Source organism: Hippopotamus amphibius, chromosome 17 (assembly GCF_030028045.1).
Source record: "Hippopotamus amphibius kiboko isolate mHipAmp2 chromosome 17, mHipAmp2.hap2, whole genome shotgun sequence".
Taxonomy (NCBI): domain Eukaryota; kingdom Metazoa; phylum Chordata; class Mammalia; order Artiodactyla; family Hippopotamidae; genus Hippopotamus; species Hippopotamus amphibius.
In genome coordinates this window covers 27292782-27309699 of record NC_080202.1, presented here as the reverse complement: position 1 = coordinate 27309699, position 16918 = coordinate 27292782, and the positions used below count along the sequence as shown (strand labels likewise).

At 45.8% G+C, this 16918-nt stretch overlaps 1 protein-coding gene across 3 annotated transcripts in view; it reads left to right on the top strand.

Moving 5' to 3' along the window:
• The first annotated feature begins 295 nt into the window (after nt 1–295).
• SCPEP1 (serine carboxypeptidase 1) overlaps nt 296–16918 on the top strand; it is a 29198-nt gene continuing 12575 nt past the window's right edge. For 2 of the 3 annotated variants that reach the window (XM_057715459.1, XM_057715458.1), the window contains exons 1-6: nt 296–424; nt 3074–3222; nt 7252–7341; nt 9819–9974; nt 10321–10395; nt 14644–14716. In XM_057715459.1, coding sequence (XP_057571442.1) covers nt 355–424; nt 3074–3222; nt 7252–7341; nt 9819–9974; nt 10321–10395; nt 14644–14716 — 613 coding nt within the window. In that variant the 5' untranslated portion in view covers nt 296–354. Of the gene's footprint in view, nt 425–987; nt 1058–3073; nt 3223–7251; nt 7342–9818; nt 9975–10320; nt 10396–14643; nt 14717–16918 lie in introns of all 3 variants that reach the window. The other variant, XM_057715460.1, reaches the window with a different exon arrangement.

Genomic DNA, 16918 nt, shown 5'->3' with positions numbered 1-16918 from the left:
CGTTGCAGCGATCCCGGAGGGTCTTATTCGCAGAAGGCGCGCGGAGCAGAGACACCCGCTCCACCCGCTCAAGCCCCGCCCCGCCCCGCCCCGCCCCGCCCCGCCCCGCCCCGCCCCGCCCGGAGCCCAGGCCCCGCCCCGCCCCGCCCGGAGCCCAGGCCCCGCCCCGCCCGGAGCCCAGGCCCCGCCCCGCCCGGAGCCCAGGCCCCGCCCCGTCCGGAGCCCAGGCCCCGCCCCTTGAGCGCCCAGGTCAGGTTCCGCCCTCATCCCGGCTCGGCCTTGCCCCGCCCGCCCCCGTCACGTGGTGGGGCGCGGGGTCCAGCCTGTAGCTGATGCTGCGGCGCGGTATTCATCATGGAGGTGGCGCCGCGGAGCTGTCCCGTGCCGCTGCTGCTGCTGCTGCTGCTTCTGGGCCTGAGCACGGGTAGGTTCGGGCAAAGAGTGCCTCAGCAGCTGTGCCGCCTTCTCTTCTTTAGGGATGAGAACCTGTTAGTGGGTTTGTGCTTTTTAGAGCATATTCCTTTCCCCCCGTTTCTGCCTTGCGTAATATTTTGCTTTTGAACCTCACTTTATTTTTCTTTTTTAATTCAAAGTTCTTTTTCTACTTTTTTCTGGCTCTGGGTGGCCTGCTGCCTCCTTTCTTCCCTGCGCGTAGGTAGAAGCAGTTTTGCAAAATGTAAGATTTGGAGAAGCTGCTGATCAATGAGGTTTCCACGATCTTAAGGCCACCTCCCTTTTCCTGCCGTGATTGGCTGCTAAATGAGATTTTAAGTTCTTTTTTATTTTGAGCTGAAACACACGGTCCAGAAGACCCTGAAAAATCCTACCACGAATGGGACATTTCATTGAAAGTAATAAGCCTTTCTCCCTCTACCTGATCAGAACAGACGAGATACTACCTCCCCCTCACCGCAGTCCTTTTTTGACAAAAACAAATTCGTGTTTAGTAGGATGACTTGCAGATTGATTTTCAGTCTTTTCTTTAAGCAAAAGGACTCCTGGTCTGAATCAAGAACTGAGAATTCAAACTGGCCACAGACTTGCCTTGTGATCTCAGGCAAGTTGCTTGTTTTCTTTTTTGTAAAATGGGAATCATATGACCCTTCAGCTTGTGTCTGGGAAATGTTAAATAGGTTGCCCCCCAGATTTTAACAGTGGTCTCTGGCAAGGAAGGGAGGAGTGCCAGGGGGGTTAGGTCAAAATGGACCAAGCCTTATCCATCATTTTCAAGGAGACTGTAATCTTGTTACTTGAATGTAGGATCTTATAGCCACATCTGTGATAAATATTGTATCTTTTCTGGTTTGCTTATCAGACCACTTTCTGGTTGTCTTCATTTCCATCCTTATCAAGTCTGTTTCTTTTTTTTTAAATCTTGTAATAACTTTATTGTTCCAAAGGAGCACTTAATATTTAGTATTTCCCTGTTTCCTGAGACAGATATACATAAATACAACATAATTTTTTTGATAACTTAAGCAATCGCTGTAACAGCAGTATTGCTTGCTGGCAACTTTAGATCTGTGAGACTATTTGCTTTTACACATAATGCCCCAAGTACTCTGTTCTCTCAGTTCTTTTTGCGTTTTATTTTTATTTTCCAGCATTGTCTCCTCATCTACGCCCTTCTCTTATTTTGGGGGACCGGTTTTTGTCCTTTTACTTGCCACAGGAGCATGAAATTCAAAAAAGGAGGAAGTAGAGGCAGAAAACCCCAGTCACCAAGGGTCACACTCTCACAGCCTTTAACATCAGCCTTTTTTACCCACAGAGCAGTATTTGAGGAAAAAAGATAGTGTAACTTGAAAGGTGTTACTTTAGCAAAGGTGACATAGAAAATGTGTTCATCCTACTCTTTTCTGATATATATTTTGCAGATGCTAGAAAAGTTAACTTTAAATTGGAGGAAAATTGCAGTTGTGGGATTAAAGAATATATACACAGCTTTTATAAATTTTGTACCAAATTGCCTTCCCAGAAAATTATGCCAGTGTGCGCTTTTGCCAACAGTGCTGAGGGCTGGCCTCCTGACTCCTTGTGGATGTTGAGCTCTTGCCAGCTGTCAAATAAGCAAAGATTTCTTAGTGACCTCATTACTGCTTTAATTTTCTTATCTTTGAGTATTAGTGATGTTCAACATTCTTTCACATATTTATGAGGTTCGTATTTCCCTTTTCATAAATTATTTTCTCACGGCATTTATCCATTTAATTATTAGGATTTTACTTTTTTGGTTGTTGTTATAACTACTGTTATTTATTGAATGCCTAGTAAACGTTCTAGGTATTGTACAACTACCTTGATTGTGGCAAGGATCTTACGTTTTTTAATTGATCTAATGATTAAGGAAGTACCCTTTTTCATATTCATTGCCGATCTTTCTTGGCTGTCTTGCCTTTTATTTTTGTTGTACAGAAATGTAACAAGTTTCTGTCCTCGATATTTTGTTTGATAGTCTCTGGGGTATGCTTTAATCATTTCCCCATCCAGAGGTCAAAAAAACATTCAACTCTATTTTCACATTATTTTTCACATCTAAATTTTACAATTGAAATATTTCATCCACTTGGAATTTATTTTGGTTTATAGTGTTAAGAGAGAACCTACATTTCTATCTTTTTTCTTCAAAAATCTAACAGTTGCCCCAGCATAATATAGTGAGTAATCTTGCCCCACTAACTTTTGATGCCCCTTTAATCATATATTAAATGAAAAACAAAAATCAGCATGCTGCATTTTGAGATTTTTCTTTTTTCCCCCAAGTGTAAATCTCTCTTTTAAACAGAATTATAAACACATTTCCTGCTTCCTGTTAAAAATTCAAACATTACAGAGGCTGTACAGGAAAACGTGAAAGCCTCCAGCCCCCTGTGCCCCCTATTGTTTGGTTTGTTTTTTCATAACCGAGGTGGTTTTTTTTCTTTTTCCTTATCGCCACAGTATGTTGGAGTAAATAAATTGCCTGAAATATAAACCAAATCATCTCTAGCCTAGCCCAGCCCTGTCTCCTGGGATTGGAATTTACCTGGACATAGACATTCTTCAGGAAAATCAAATTGTGCTTCTGTTTCAGGAGCTGTCATCACCTCGCCCACAAAAGAGGGCAAGGAAGTATGGGATTATGTGACTGTCCGGAAGGATGCCCACATGTTCTGGTGGCTCTATTATGCCACCAACCCCAGCAAGAACTTCTCAGAACTGCCTCTGGTCATGTGGCTTCAGGTAAAAGTGGTTTCACTACCTGGCCTAAGATTGAGGCCGGGTTTCCCCCACTCACCACCTTGCTTGCCCTTAAAGACTCACAGCTCAGCAGTGAAGAACTGATGTGGTCCAGCAGCCAACTGGGGGGCTCCTAGGCTTGGGAATTCAGCATCCTTCTAAAGCAGGCAAAAGCAGTGGTATAGCCAAGGAAGCCCAATCAGAGAGTGAGAGGTTCTAGCCTTTTGCAGGGGTTCTTTTTCTGTTGAGCCCAGCCCAGGCAGTGGCAGGAACCCTTAGTGGAAGCTCCTGAAGGCACATTTGACAATACGCTGATAGAAAGTATTTCTGGAAGTTTCCAAAGCAAAGACTGAGGTACCCTGACCCGTCCTTCGTTTCCTTCCCCTCCCAGTCCTTTCCTAGACCTGAATTCCTTGCCCCTAGAAAAACTGATATTTCGAAAGAACTCAGCCTCTTGTATCTTAGTGTTACGTGTTGGGTCCTCTCCTTCTCCCTAAAGTGTGTTTGCATTTTAATCTTGAGCTGTGGCGGTAGGATTGAAGACAGAAAACTGGTTGAAAATTATTTGGGGGCAGGCAAAGGATCCTTCCTTGCATTCCTAAAATGTCTGTCCAAAGGTGGCCCACATTCATCTGGCAGATCAACATCTAGGGAGGCGTTGAGGAACATGGTCTTGCTTCACCTTCTGGAAACTGTAGGCATGGCCAAGCTGGGGCGCCAGGTCGCGCGCCAGTAAATAGGGCACCCTGGTACTCGCTCCCGTGGGATGTAAATGTCACTTCCTCCAAAAATGTCATTATTCATAAGCACCCCCCCCAGTGTCCCCAGCTTTGCCTCCCAGACCAGTGGATACAGACTTCCTTTTGATTGATTGATTGATTGGTTGCGTTGGGTCTTCATTGCTGCGCGCGGGCTTTCTCTCGTTACAGTGAGCCAGGGCTACTCTTCATTGTGGTGCGAGGGCTTCTCATTGCTGTGGCTTCTCTTGTTGCGGAGCACGGGCTCTAGGTGCGCGGGCTTCAGTAGTTGTGGCACATAGGCTCTAGAGCACAGGCTCAGTAGTCATGGCGCACAGACTTAGTTGCTCCTCGGCACGTGGGATCTTCCCAGACCAGGGATCAAACCCGTGTCCCCTGCACTGGCAGGCGGATTCTTAACCACTTGCCCCCCTCCCCCCCCGGAAGTCCTGATACAGACTTTCTGATGCGATAGTGAAGATGAGCAGTGTGCAGGGAGAGGCCTTTCTCTCTTAGGATGATCACAAGTATTTTCTTTAAGGGCTGGGGTGAGGCTCAGCCTGAGGGTGCAGATATGAAAATGTCTGTGTGGCCCAGGTAACTACTGTGCTCCCCGGGTGGCTGGAGATGACGCTGTGGCAGGGCTGTCAGGGAGAGCTGTGAGGTGGACACGCCCAGGTCTGCCTTCCTGCCACTTACAGCCATGGCAAAACACGTCCCTTCTCTGGGCTTTGGATTTCTAATCTGGCAGGTTTCAGTGGTTTTCAAACTTTTTATTGATCAGCAGAACTTTTTCCGCCCCCAGGTGAAAGCTTATAGGCCAGCCAAAGCAGAAGAAAGAAGTGCTGGGGCCGAGGCGGGGGTGGAGGGGGCCGAGTGCCAAGTGCCTCTGTCACATGCTGCCCCTCAGGCACTTTCTGGGCTTCCAGGAACACAATTTGAAAACCACTGAATTGCAGGAACTGCAAACCTTCCTTCTGGTCAGTTGCAGAATAGGGCAATCTGAATGAGTTGTCAAAATTTAAAAATCAAGACATTTCCTTCCTTTTTCCAAAAATCAGGAGGTGTGACAACTTGGGGCCTGAACTTGTTATCCTGGAGCAGAGTGGTGGGGGCCCCCTTGCAGACAGGCAGGAGCTCCCGGAGGAGGGGACCCAGCCGACCTCTCTGCACCGTGTGGTGCACTTCTGGCTGCTGATGGCCGTCCAGTTTGTGACCTTTGGTGAAGATGAGCTGAGTTGCTGTTTGATGGTGGCTAACTAACCTGCTCCTCATCTCCTCAGAGGCCCAAGGGAAGAGGAAAAGAGTATAATTAAGGAAGAAATAATTAGTTCAGGTTAAAAGGAGATCTATTTTAGCAGCCTACTGAGAATACGTGCACTGACTTCTCTGGGCAGGTCTTAAATATCGAGGTCACGTCGTCTGAGTGGAGTAGCTCTGAGTGATGTAGTGTGCTACTTTAGGTACACTTTCAATTCATTTAAGTGTTTCACTTTGTCCTCTGACACGTTTACCATATTTCAGAGTCACTGCATAGCCCCAGGCCATGACAGGATCCTATCCAAAAGATCTAGACAAAAGAAGATTTTGCAGTAGTATGTTCTCAAGTAGAACAGAACAGGAAAATGGGATTTCTCCCACAAAGACCACATCCCTAGGATTCCAACTTCCCTCCTTTCACTTGGGCCCTATCCCAGCCCAGTAAGTCCACTAGGAAAAAGGGGCCCAGCTTTCACTTAAGGACACTTGCTCTTTCTTTTCTTTTTTATTGAAGAATAGTTGGTATACAGTGTTATATAAGTTATAGGTATACAATATAGTGATTCACAGTTTTTTTTAACATATTTATTTGTTTGGCTGTGCCAGGTCCTTAGTTTCAGTACGCAGGATCTTTGTTGCTGCGTGCGGGATCTTTGCAGCAGGTGGATCTTTAGTTGCAACATGCGGGCACTTAGTTGTAGCATGCGAGATCTAGTTCCCTGACCAGGGATTAAACCTGGGCCCCCTGCACTGGAAGCTTGGAGTCTTAACTGCTGCACCACCAGGGAAGTCCCTGAGTTCTTCAGCGTTGCCACATAGTTTCTCATAGCTTGCGATCTTAAATGGCAGTGCCACATTCCATCCTGTAGGCGTGTCATGATTTACTAACCCATGCCCCTGCTGGGGGACAAATGGAGTTCCATCCTTTTGCTGTTATAAATACCACTGCAATGAATAGCTCTCTCTGACTTGTGAGGTTTTTACCAGTGTATTAGGAAATCTTAAGATACAGAGTGCATGTCATTAGAGGGATTTTATAGCCTCCCAATTTTATAATAGTTAACTTCGTGTAGGTTCAAAACATTAAAGAGTTTCATAAAGTCTTTCTCTGTTGGGATCCTTTAGTTACGCCTGAGCCCTGACTCTATGTTGCCTTTTTTTTTTTCCTTTAGATTTCCTTGTACAGATTGCCCTGGCTTCTGTTTTCCCTGAACTGTTTCCTTCTGTCTTTGTGTATCTCCCTTTCCTGTCCATCTTGCACAGGGAGACAGTTTCCTTTTATTCAAAGCCCTCGGCCTATCTCATTGCCTTAGCTGGCCCCTGAGGTTTTGTTCAGAAAAGTACCGACCATCCTTTCCCCTGACCGTCTCCTGAAGGACCTTCTCCCCTCTCTTAGCCCTGAGAACCCATAGGACCTCTGCCTCTCATAGTCTGGGGCCCCAGCACTGAGCTTCTGTTCAGAATCCTGCCTCACCCCTGGCCTTGGATGCGCACGGTATTGAGTGCTTCCTGCCCTGGGACTTCTGCATTTCCTACGCTATATCCTGGGGATCACCTTGATCAAACTGCCTCTCAGTCTGGGTCCCTTGTAAATCCTCAGGGACACTGAGGGGTGGGTGGTGGAGAGTCACAAGGCCCCGGGTCCAGTCCTGGCGGAGCCGCTAATTACCACGTCCCCTCCATGGGCCATACTGCTCATCTGCAAAGGGACAGGGGTTGGACGAGATGTTTGGAAGTCAGCGAGCCCCATACCGGGCCAAGGCTCCAGCTTGCAGAATCAGAGGTAGGAAAGTTCCCTCTGGGGGCTCTTAGCCCGGTCGCTTCCTTTTTCTTAGAAGGACTTCTGCAGTTACCAGGGGGCTCACTTAGTGCAGACGCCCCTGGTTCACTGGGTCACTTGCGTCCTGTGTATAAGGCTGACCCAGCCATCACTGAGTCGTAAACCGTTTAGAGTGAATGTGGTCATTGCTGTAATGATGAAGGCTTGACCAACATTTTCTCTGACTTTATTTTCGTTCTGTTTTTTCTTCCACAGGGTGGTCCAGGTGGTTCCAGCACTGGATTTGGGAACTTTGAGGAAATCGGGCCCCTTGACAGTGATCTCAAACCACGAAGAACAACCTGGGTACAGTGAGGAAGGCCTTGAACCCACACTGCCATGTGGCCTCTCCCAGGCTGAGCGCCACCCAGCCCTACCCCATTCTGGGTGGCGTCACAAGTTGAGCAATCCCGTCCCACCCCCCACCCCCCTTTTCCTCTGTGTCCAGGGGGACCTTGGGTACCACAGGCTTCCTCTCCAGCCAGCCTCTTCCGTTCCTTGGGGCAGATTGTCATACACTGGTCACCTTCCCAACTCAGTGACCTTTCTCTCCACTCCCCTGCGGAAACCTCTGTCTACTCTAGCAGACACCCTGGACCTCGTCATTACCCACATACTGGACATCCCTGCAGTCTGAGATGCCAGGGTCCCACCTTCTGGCCACAACCTCCAATCCTTTCCCCTTCTGCTCTCCTATCTCAATTCTTGTGTTCCTCAGGACTTCAAACCCCTTGTCCTCTGCCCTTTTGAGGTCTGTCTAGTTCTCTGTCTGCACCCCACCCCCTCATTCTTAGCTGCACTTCCTTACCTAACCCCTCTCTGACCAACCTCCCGCCCCCCCGGCTCCCTCATCCTTTTTCCTCTACATCCTTGCCATACCCAGCCTGGGGTCAGTCCCACTGTCCACCTGCTCAGGCCGTACCCCCAGGCTGCCAAGCACAGGTGGGCAAAACCACACTGGTGGGCAGAGTGGGGCTGTTGCTGCTGGCTTTTGTGGCCCCTCTGCTCTGTGCTTCTGCTCTGCTCTCCCATCTGTTGATGGACACTTAGGTGGTTTCCACCTTTCAGCTACTGTGAACAATGCAGGGAACATCAGTGTAGACATATTTGTTTGGGCCCCTATTTTCCATTTTCGGGGGAAGTTGCTGGGTCCTGTGGCGGTTCTCTGCTTAACCCAATACTGTTAATATTCTTCACCCACCCCTTGTGCACTGACTCTCATGGGTGCTTTCAACATGCCCCACGCCCCAAATCCACTTCCCACATGCTGCTTGAGTGAAACTCTCCAATGCCGGTCTCTCCTTAGTTTACCACCTTTCAGTTTCCCAAAAGATCGAATCCAGATTTCCTGGGCATAAACTGGCTCCTGCGAGCTCCAGCCACACCTCCCAGCTTCTCTCCATGTGCGCTCTTCCTGCAGAGCTCTGCATGGGCCATTCCTGGGCTTGGACTTCATTCCTTTGGCCACCCAGTCACACCTAGCTTACCTACTCACCTCTAAGACTCAATGCAGGAGCACCTCCTTCTGAAGATCCCCTCTGAGTCCTTTGATGTTCTTGTCTGTCTCCATACTGGTCTTCTTTAAGCGCATTTTACTTACTCTTGCCCCAGGGTCTTTGCATGTGCCGTTCCCTCAGCCTGGAACATTCATGTACTCGCTTCCAGTTGAAATATCACTGGCTTGTCCCCAAGCCTCCCGCAACTAAGAGGGTAATACGACTGGGGCAGAGAGCCTGAACGAGAAGTGAGGAGAGGCTGACCTGGGTCCTGAAGCTGCCATTACCTTTCCAACTTTGTGACCTTGGACAAGTCCTGGCCCTTTTCTGGGCTTTAATTTCCTGATCAGCAAAGGATATGGCTGGACTGTTTTTATTACTGGAGATCCTTCAGGATGTAAAATTCTATGACTCTAAACCCCTTGGGGAACGGTATTAGAATCAGTTCTGTTCTTGTAGTGTTCAGTGAAGCCAGGCCAATGTGGAAACTGGATTCCTCTTGAAGAAAACCGATGTGTGGTGTTCAGACCTCTCACTGGCTCGAGCTGTTGCTCAGACTGAAATGGTTCTACCTGCTCTAACGTATTTACATTCAGGACATTTGTATTGTGTGAAAGTAACAGCCTAGATCAAGGGTCCCCAGCCCCCGGGCCACGGACTCCTAACGGTCCACAGCCTATTAGGAACCGGGCCGCACAGCAGGAGGTGAGCGGCGGGCAAGCGAGTAAAGCCTCATCTGCTGCTCCCCACGGCTCGCGTTACCACCTGAACCACCCCCGCTCGCCGCCTCTCATCCATGGAAGCATGTCTTCCACGAAACCGGTCCCTGGTGCCAAAAAGATTGGGGACCACTGGCGTAGGTGCTTCCATCCCTGTGTATGTGCTAATTTTTCCTTCTTGCCTCTGCTTTTCTTTGCCTTTCTTTGCCATACTAGTTTGTGTTCTTGTTCCAAATTTTTTTTTAATCCCATTTTAGTAACAGATCATAACCACCCTGATATCCTCACACGTATGGTTTCTTTTTTTTTTTAATTAATTAATTTATTATTTTTGGGGGTGTACACCAAGTTCAATCATCTGTTTTTATACACATATCCCCATATTCCCTCCCTCCCTCGACTCACCCCCCACCCTCCCCGTCCCCGTCCTCTAAGACATCTTCCATCCTCAAGTTGAACTCCCTTTGTTAACACGTACGGTTTTTGTTGAGCTCATATAAGATGATCAAAAGATAGCTGGTGACTGGCTGGCTGATTGCAACATTTGACTTTCCTCTGTGTCTTGTAGCTCCAGGCAGCCAGTCTCCTGTTTGTGGATAACCCTGTGGGCACCGGATTCAGTTATGTGAACAAGAGTGACGCGTACGCCAAAGACCTGGCCACAGTGGCATCAGACATGATGGTTCTCCTGAAGACCTTCTTTGGTTGCCACAGAGAATTCCAGGTAAGCAGGGACTCAGGAACAGCCCAGCAAGGGGCCGGCACTGCATCCATCACATGCAAACTTCCCTGAGATTTCCATGCCCCGCTGATTCCAGAGAAAACCTCTTTGCACCCAGGATCAGGTTGTGGGCTTTTGTTTCGATCATCTCTAAAGGTGGTTTTAGCTTGAAAGAGTGACCCTGGAGCCAGTATTCTAATCAAACATGATAATCAGATATGGGAGGAAAGACTAACAAAAGCAGATTTGTTTCGTCTGGGCATTATGTGCAATAAAAGTTTGAAATTGATGTATGTGAGTTAAAAGGCATTCAGGATATTTAATCTTTGTAAATTTCTTTTCTTCCTAGAGGATTCCATTCTACATTTTCTCAGAGTCCTATGGAGGAAAAATGGCTGCTGGCATTGCCCTAGAACTTTATAAGGTAACAGGGAAGATGACTTTGTTGTTTCAGTTTCAGACAGAAACTGATTATGTTACTTGTTGTACTCACCTGATAATTGAATATACTTTGAATAGGACCTCATAGGTGCAGAGTAAGAGTAAATCTATAGTAATAACCATAAAAAGTTTCAAAAAGAACAGTGACGATTGCCCTTCAGATGTCAAATAAACTATACAGCTAAGTGAGTGAAGCAGTTTGGTACTGGCATAGCAACAGACAAACGCAGATAAACACAGCAGACTAAAGAGTCTAGAAACAGGGACTTCTCTGATCGTGCAGTGGCTAAGAATCCACCTGCCAATGCAAGGAACACGGGTTCGAGCCCTGGGCCAGGAAGATCCCACATGCCTCGGAGCAACTAAGCCTGTGCACCAGAACACTGAGCCTGCACTCTAGAGCCCATGAGCTACAACTATTGAGCCTGTGTGCCACAACTACTGAAGCCCACGTGCCTAGAGCCCGTGCTCTGCAACAATAGAAGCCAGCGCAATGAGAAGCCTGCGCACCACAATAAAGAGTAGCCCCCACTCGCCACAACTAGAGAAAGACTGTGCGCAGCAACAAAGACCCAACGCAGCCAAAAATAAATAAATAAATTTATAATAAGTAAATTCATTAAGAAAGGATAACATCCTGATAGAAAACTTGTCGAAGACAAACAATTTATAGAAGAAATGCAAACAACCTGTGGGCATGTGAATAGTGTTCAGCTTTTATTAGTAAGTCAAAGCTGTGAGATTTGCAAATATTTTTAAAAATTGGTAACCCCCAGTTTTGGTAAGACATCAGGGAAGTAAGTGCTTTCATGTACGTTTGATGGGAATGAAAATTGGTAAATCATTTTAAAAGGGCAGTTTGTGTGTGTCTGTCAGCTTTTAAACTGTACGTGCCCTTTGACCCAATAATTTCACTTCCAGGAATCTGTCCTGTAGGAATTCTTATACGTTTGTGTGTGTCAGAGGATGTTTAGTTCATTGCTGCTTATAACGTCCATAAACAGAAAACACACTCAGTGGGTGTCCGTAAAGGACTACTTAAGTGAAATGCGTGTGTGCTTCCTGGATGGACACTTTGCAGCCATCAGAAAGAATGGGTAGATCTGTGTCTATATATACATGTATGTATATATATGCTTGTGAAAACAAACAAAGGAGTTAGAAGGATATATACCATGTTAACTATGGTTAACTTGTGAGTGTGAGGGTGCAGGTGGGGCAGAGGTAAGAGTTTTTTCACATTTTATCCTGTCTCCTTCTGTGATTGAATTTCTTACAGTGAGCTTGTATGAGCTTTTGTTTTTTCAATTGAAATATAGTTGATGTACAGTATTATATGTTACACATGTACAATATAGTGGTCCACAATTTGTAAAGCTTATACTCCGTTTATAGTTATCATAAAATATTGGCTATATTCCCTGTTATACAATATGAGCTTTATTTTTTTAAGAATTATTAATTCTCTTTAAAAATGAACCTTTTATAAGAAGCAATATATGTGCATAACAGAAAATTAGAAAATACAGCAAGCACAAATTTAAAAAGTTTAAAGGAGATCACTATTGCTAACACCTTAGTATATAGCCTTTAAATCTTTTTCTTTACTTTTAGAAATAAGTCATGTTTTTAACCGATAGCAGATCATAGTATATGTAATGTCTACAGGCTCCTTTCTTCCGTCACTAGTCCTCACTTTCCTACTTCAGTAAATTTTCATCTCAAATAGTCAGCCTTGAATGACCCCAGCATGTCGTTTATGGTCAGTTTATTTAAGCCAGGACTCGATCCAGGTCCGTGAATTACCTGTGACTGGGATGTCCCTAAAGTCTGTTTTCATCTAACACCGTTCCTTTTTTATGACCCTGATTTAATAACAAAACCAAACTACTTAAAAAATGTCCCATTTTCTGGATTTGTCTGGTAGCACTTGATGCATTCAAGGTAAAAGTTTTGGATAGAATATATTATAATAGGTCAGGTTTCAAGAAACAATTGCCCACAGATCAAATCCAGTCCACTATCTGCTTTTTTAATTAATTAATTATTTATTTGCTGCATTGGGTCTTCATTACTGCGCACGGGCTTTCTCTAGTTGTGGAGAATGGGGGCTCCTCTTCATTGTGGTGTGCGGGCTTCTCACTGTGGTGGCGTCTCCTGTTGTGGAGCACAGGCTCTAGGCGTGCAGGCTTCAGTAGTTGTGGTACACAGGCTCAATAGTTGTGGCTTGTAGGCTCTAGAGCACAGACTCAGTAGTTGTGGCACACAGGCTTAGTTGCTCCGTGGCATGTGGGATCTTCCCAGACCAGGGATGGAACCCATGTCCCCTGCGTTAGCAGGCAGATTCTTAACTACTGCACCACTAGGAAAGTCCCTAAGAATGGTTTTTACATTTTCGAGTGGCAGGGATGGGGTGAGGTGGATTAAAAGAAGAAGAATATTTCATACATGAAAATTGTATGAAACTCACGTTTCAATGTCCACAAATAAAGTTTTATTAGAACTCTCACTTATTTACATATTGCTGCTTTACCAATACAGTGACAGAGTTGAGTAATTGCAACGTGGTAGACTTTTGGTCTACAAAGCCTAGAATATTTAATATCTGGCCCTTTATGGAAAAAATTGCCAACCTCTGATATAGGGGATGTTGTGCACTTCATTTTGCTTTGAATCAGGGGGCACATAATGTCCAGATCTAGTCTGGTCCCTCCATTGAACTATACCCTCTGCCTGGACAGAAAGTTATCTGAATGGTGTTATTTTCAAACTGCATGGATGTCCAGTTCTTCATCCATCTTTCACCAACTAACGGTTTTAACATCAATTTTTAATTCTCACGTAAGTCAGTAATTTCATTAGGAATTTCCAAATGATGGTTTTCTCCTTCCATCATTTTGTTCACATTTGTTAGCTGGTATTCTCCTATAAAGTGGAACTTTTCCTCATCAGTTGGGACTATTTAAGTAACTTGAAATAAGTTCCTTTTGGAAAAGCCAGATAATGGCATCATTCTTTCTGTCTTATTACCAGTGTTCAAAATCAGGCTATTCGTTGTTTTTTTATTTTAGATCTCTGAATAGCTTGTACATTCATGTAATTCTAAATTCAAAATATGTAAAAGATGTGCTATACAAATTCTCCCCCTTGCCTCTGCCCCCCACCCAAGGCAACCTCTGTTATTAGTTTTTTCTGTACCTTTTCAGAGTAGTTCATGCCTATATAAGGTAATTCATATATATTCTTTTCCCCCATATTTATACAAATGATTGTATATACTGCACACCATTCTACATGTCTCTTTTTTACCTTGACAATATACCCTGGAGATCTTTTTATATTAGACCATAAAAAGGCTTCTCATTCTTTGTTTTAAGCTGCATCATGCACCATGGAAATAACCATAAGTAATGTAGCCCATCCTATTGATAAATATTTCAGTGTTCTGCTACTGGGCAGATGTATTCCTTTTAAGTGGACAAAAAGGAGCAGGGGGCTTGAGCTCCCAGGCATCCATTCCACCCTCGAGGTCCTCCTGAGGAGGCCCCCCACCTCTTCAGTGACGGCCACTCAGGCAATGATGACTGTAGCCAGAGAGCCCCCAGAGCACCTTGTGAGAAATCAGAGATCTCCAGGGAAAGGGTGCCAGTGTCCCTTCTAAAGAAGACAGGGGCTGGATTCCCCTGGTGGCACAGTGGTTAAGAATCTGCCTGCCAATGCAGGGGACATGAGTTCCAGCCCTGGTCTGGGGAGATCCCATATACCGTGGCGCAACTAAGCCCATGTGCCACAACTACTGAGCCTGTGCCACAACAAGAGAAGCCACCGCACGAAGAAGCCTGTGCCCCACAACAAAGAGTAGCCCCCGCTCCCCACAACGAGAGAAAGCCCATACACAGCAACGAAGACCCAATGCAGCCAAAAATAAAGAAAATAATTTAAAGAAAAAATTTTTAATAAATAAATAAAAATAAAGAAGATAGGGGCTGCACCAGATCCCCCCACATATCCTGCCAGCAGTTCCTGCTCGTTTTGCAAATGGTGACAGGAAAGAGTTACCCTTCCCCTCTAGTGGGTATCTGATGTCTTTGGATGTGCAGAGTATCCTGGGTGGGCAGAAGCTTTCTGTGCTCAGGAAAGCTGGTGTATAAAGGCTTGGCTCCCTCATGTTGAGGAAGGGACAGAGGCCCCAGGTCTTCTTGACAAGGATATTTCTTGGCTTCTCTTTCAGGCCATTCAGCAAGGGACCATTCAGTGCAACTTTTCCGGGGTTGCTTTGGGTGACTCCTGGATCTCTCCCATCGGTAAGTAGGGAATTTTCAGATATTTTAAAATTCCCTATCCCTACCCTTCCCTGGGACTTTGGGCTGTGTTGTCTAGATCACAGAACAAGCCAGTGGAATCCTCTGGGTCCTTGAAGAAGTCAGCAGAGAAAGTGTTTGCCCCCGGAGCATCCAGGAAATTTGGGAGTGAGAACTCCTTTACAAAGCACATGGACTGTTGCAGGCTGAACCGAGGTCTCTTATTTGATTCTCACAACAAAAGAATCAAATTTTCCAGTTGAAGACATTCTGGAGACTCCGAAAGGTGATGGAATTTGTCCTCTGACACACAGTGAGCAGTCTGGGCAGGATTCACACTCAGGTCTGTTTGTCATCATGTCCTCTCCACCATCCTTGTGCTCACATGAGCGTTTGGGGTGAAGTTCCCACCTGTTGCTCATGTTGATGGTGAGGCAGGGCCACTATCTGGCTCTGTAACTCAGAGGCTCGGGATTTCATAATCTGAGCATCCTTGTTGGGAGTACAGATAAAAGTTGTTTGGATTGCAGACACCCAGGGTGTGGCCTCAGGCATCTGAAATAGTCACTGTGGTAGGGTTAACACTAGTGAGGATTTCTAAATTTCAGCAGTGTTGAGGTTTTGAGTATCATGTGATTCTTTATTGTAGGGGGGTGTCCTGTGCAGTGTAGAATGTTAGCAGCATCTCTACCCTTTAGATGCCAGTATTTCGCCCCCTAGCCTGGCAACCAACAGTATCTCCAGACATATTGCCACATGTCCCCGGGGGACAAATTCACCCCAGTTAAAAACTACTGCCCTGACCTAACAAATGGCAGCTTTTCACAGGCAAAACCGAACTGTAGAGTTAGATTTCAGAAGAGAGGTTGCCTCTGAAAGAGGGAGGAAAGAAGCTGGAAAGGAACACAGAGGAACTTCTTAGGCTGTCATTGGGCTGGTTGTTACATGAACACGTATGTTAATCAAAACTCTTCTAAATGTATGTTTATGGTTTGTGATCTGTGATTATGCCTCGGGTTTTTAAAAATAATAACTTATAAAAGGTAATATTTTACCCCTAAAAGATAGAGATTTGGCTTGTTACAGAGCCATGTCCCTGATGGATTCAAGACATTTTGATGCTGCCTGGAATGGTTACTTCTTGCCCTCATTCTTGGCTTCTCCAGGGCAGGACTGAAAGGACAGAACTGAGAGTTCAGTCCGCTTTGTGAAAAGGGCAGTGTTTCCTTCCTGGATGTACCTCCTAGGACACCGTGATGTTGTAGAAGCCTTGACCCGAGGCTTGAGGGGCCAGCAGATTTCCTGCCAGGTGTCTCACTCAGAGTGACAGCACTGGCCTCACGCTTCCTTCAAGGGTCTCATCACAGCTGTGTTAACAACACTAAACACTTTGTATGTATTAACGTCACTTAATGCTTATGACAGCTCCATGGCATGGATAGTATTATTATCCTAGTTTTGGATGTGATGATACGAAGACTCAGAGAGGTTAAGCAATTTTCCTAAAGTCACACAGCTAAAGCCAGGATGCACATGAAGGTAGCAGGCACTGGAATCTGTGCACTTAACCATTACCCCGCATTCCTCCCTGAGACCAGTAAGTTAGCCTCATGGCTTTGCATCACTCTTCCTCTGGTCCAAAATCTCCCTAATTCACCTTGCCGTGACCCATCTCCCCCTTTTTTTATATAAATTTATTTACTTATTTATTTATTTATTTATTGGCTGTGTTGGATCTTCATTGGTGTACGTGGATTTTCCCTGATTTTGGCGAACGAGGGCTGCTCTTCACTGTGGTATGCAGGCTTCTCATTGCCGTGGCTTCTCTTGTTGCCGAGCACAGGCTCTAGGTGTGTGGGCTTCAGTAGTTATAGCACATGGGCTCAATAGTTGTGGCTCACGGGCTCTAGAGCACAGGCTCAATAGTTTTGGCGCACTGGCTTAGTGGCTCCGCGGCATGTGGGATCTTCCTGGAGCAGGGATCGAACCCGTGTCCCCTGCAATGGCAGGCGGATTCTTAACCACTGTGCCACCAGGGAAGTCCCCCACCTCCCCTTTTGAATCTTCCTGCCTAACTCTTAATCCCTCCTTCCAGATCCACCTTATGTATTTCTCTTCCATCCCAGAAGTACTCCTTTTTTAATTTTCATGAGCAATTATTAATTGCTTGCTATAGAGTAGTTGTTGTGTTAGGTGCTAGGAAAA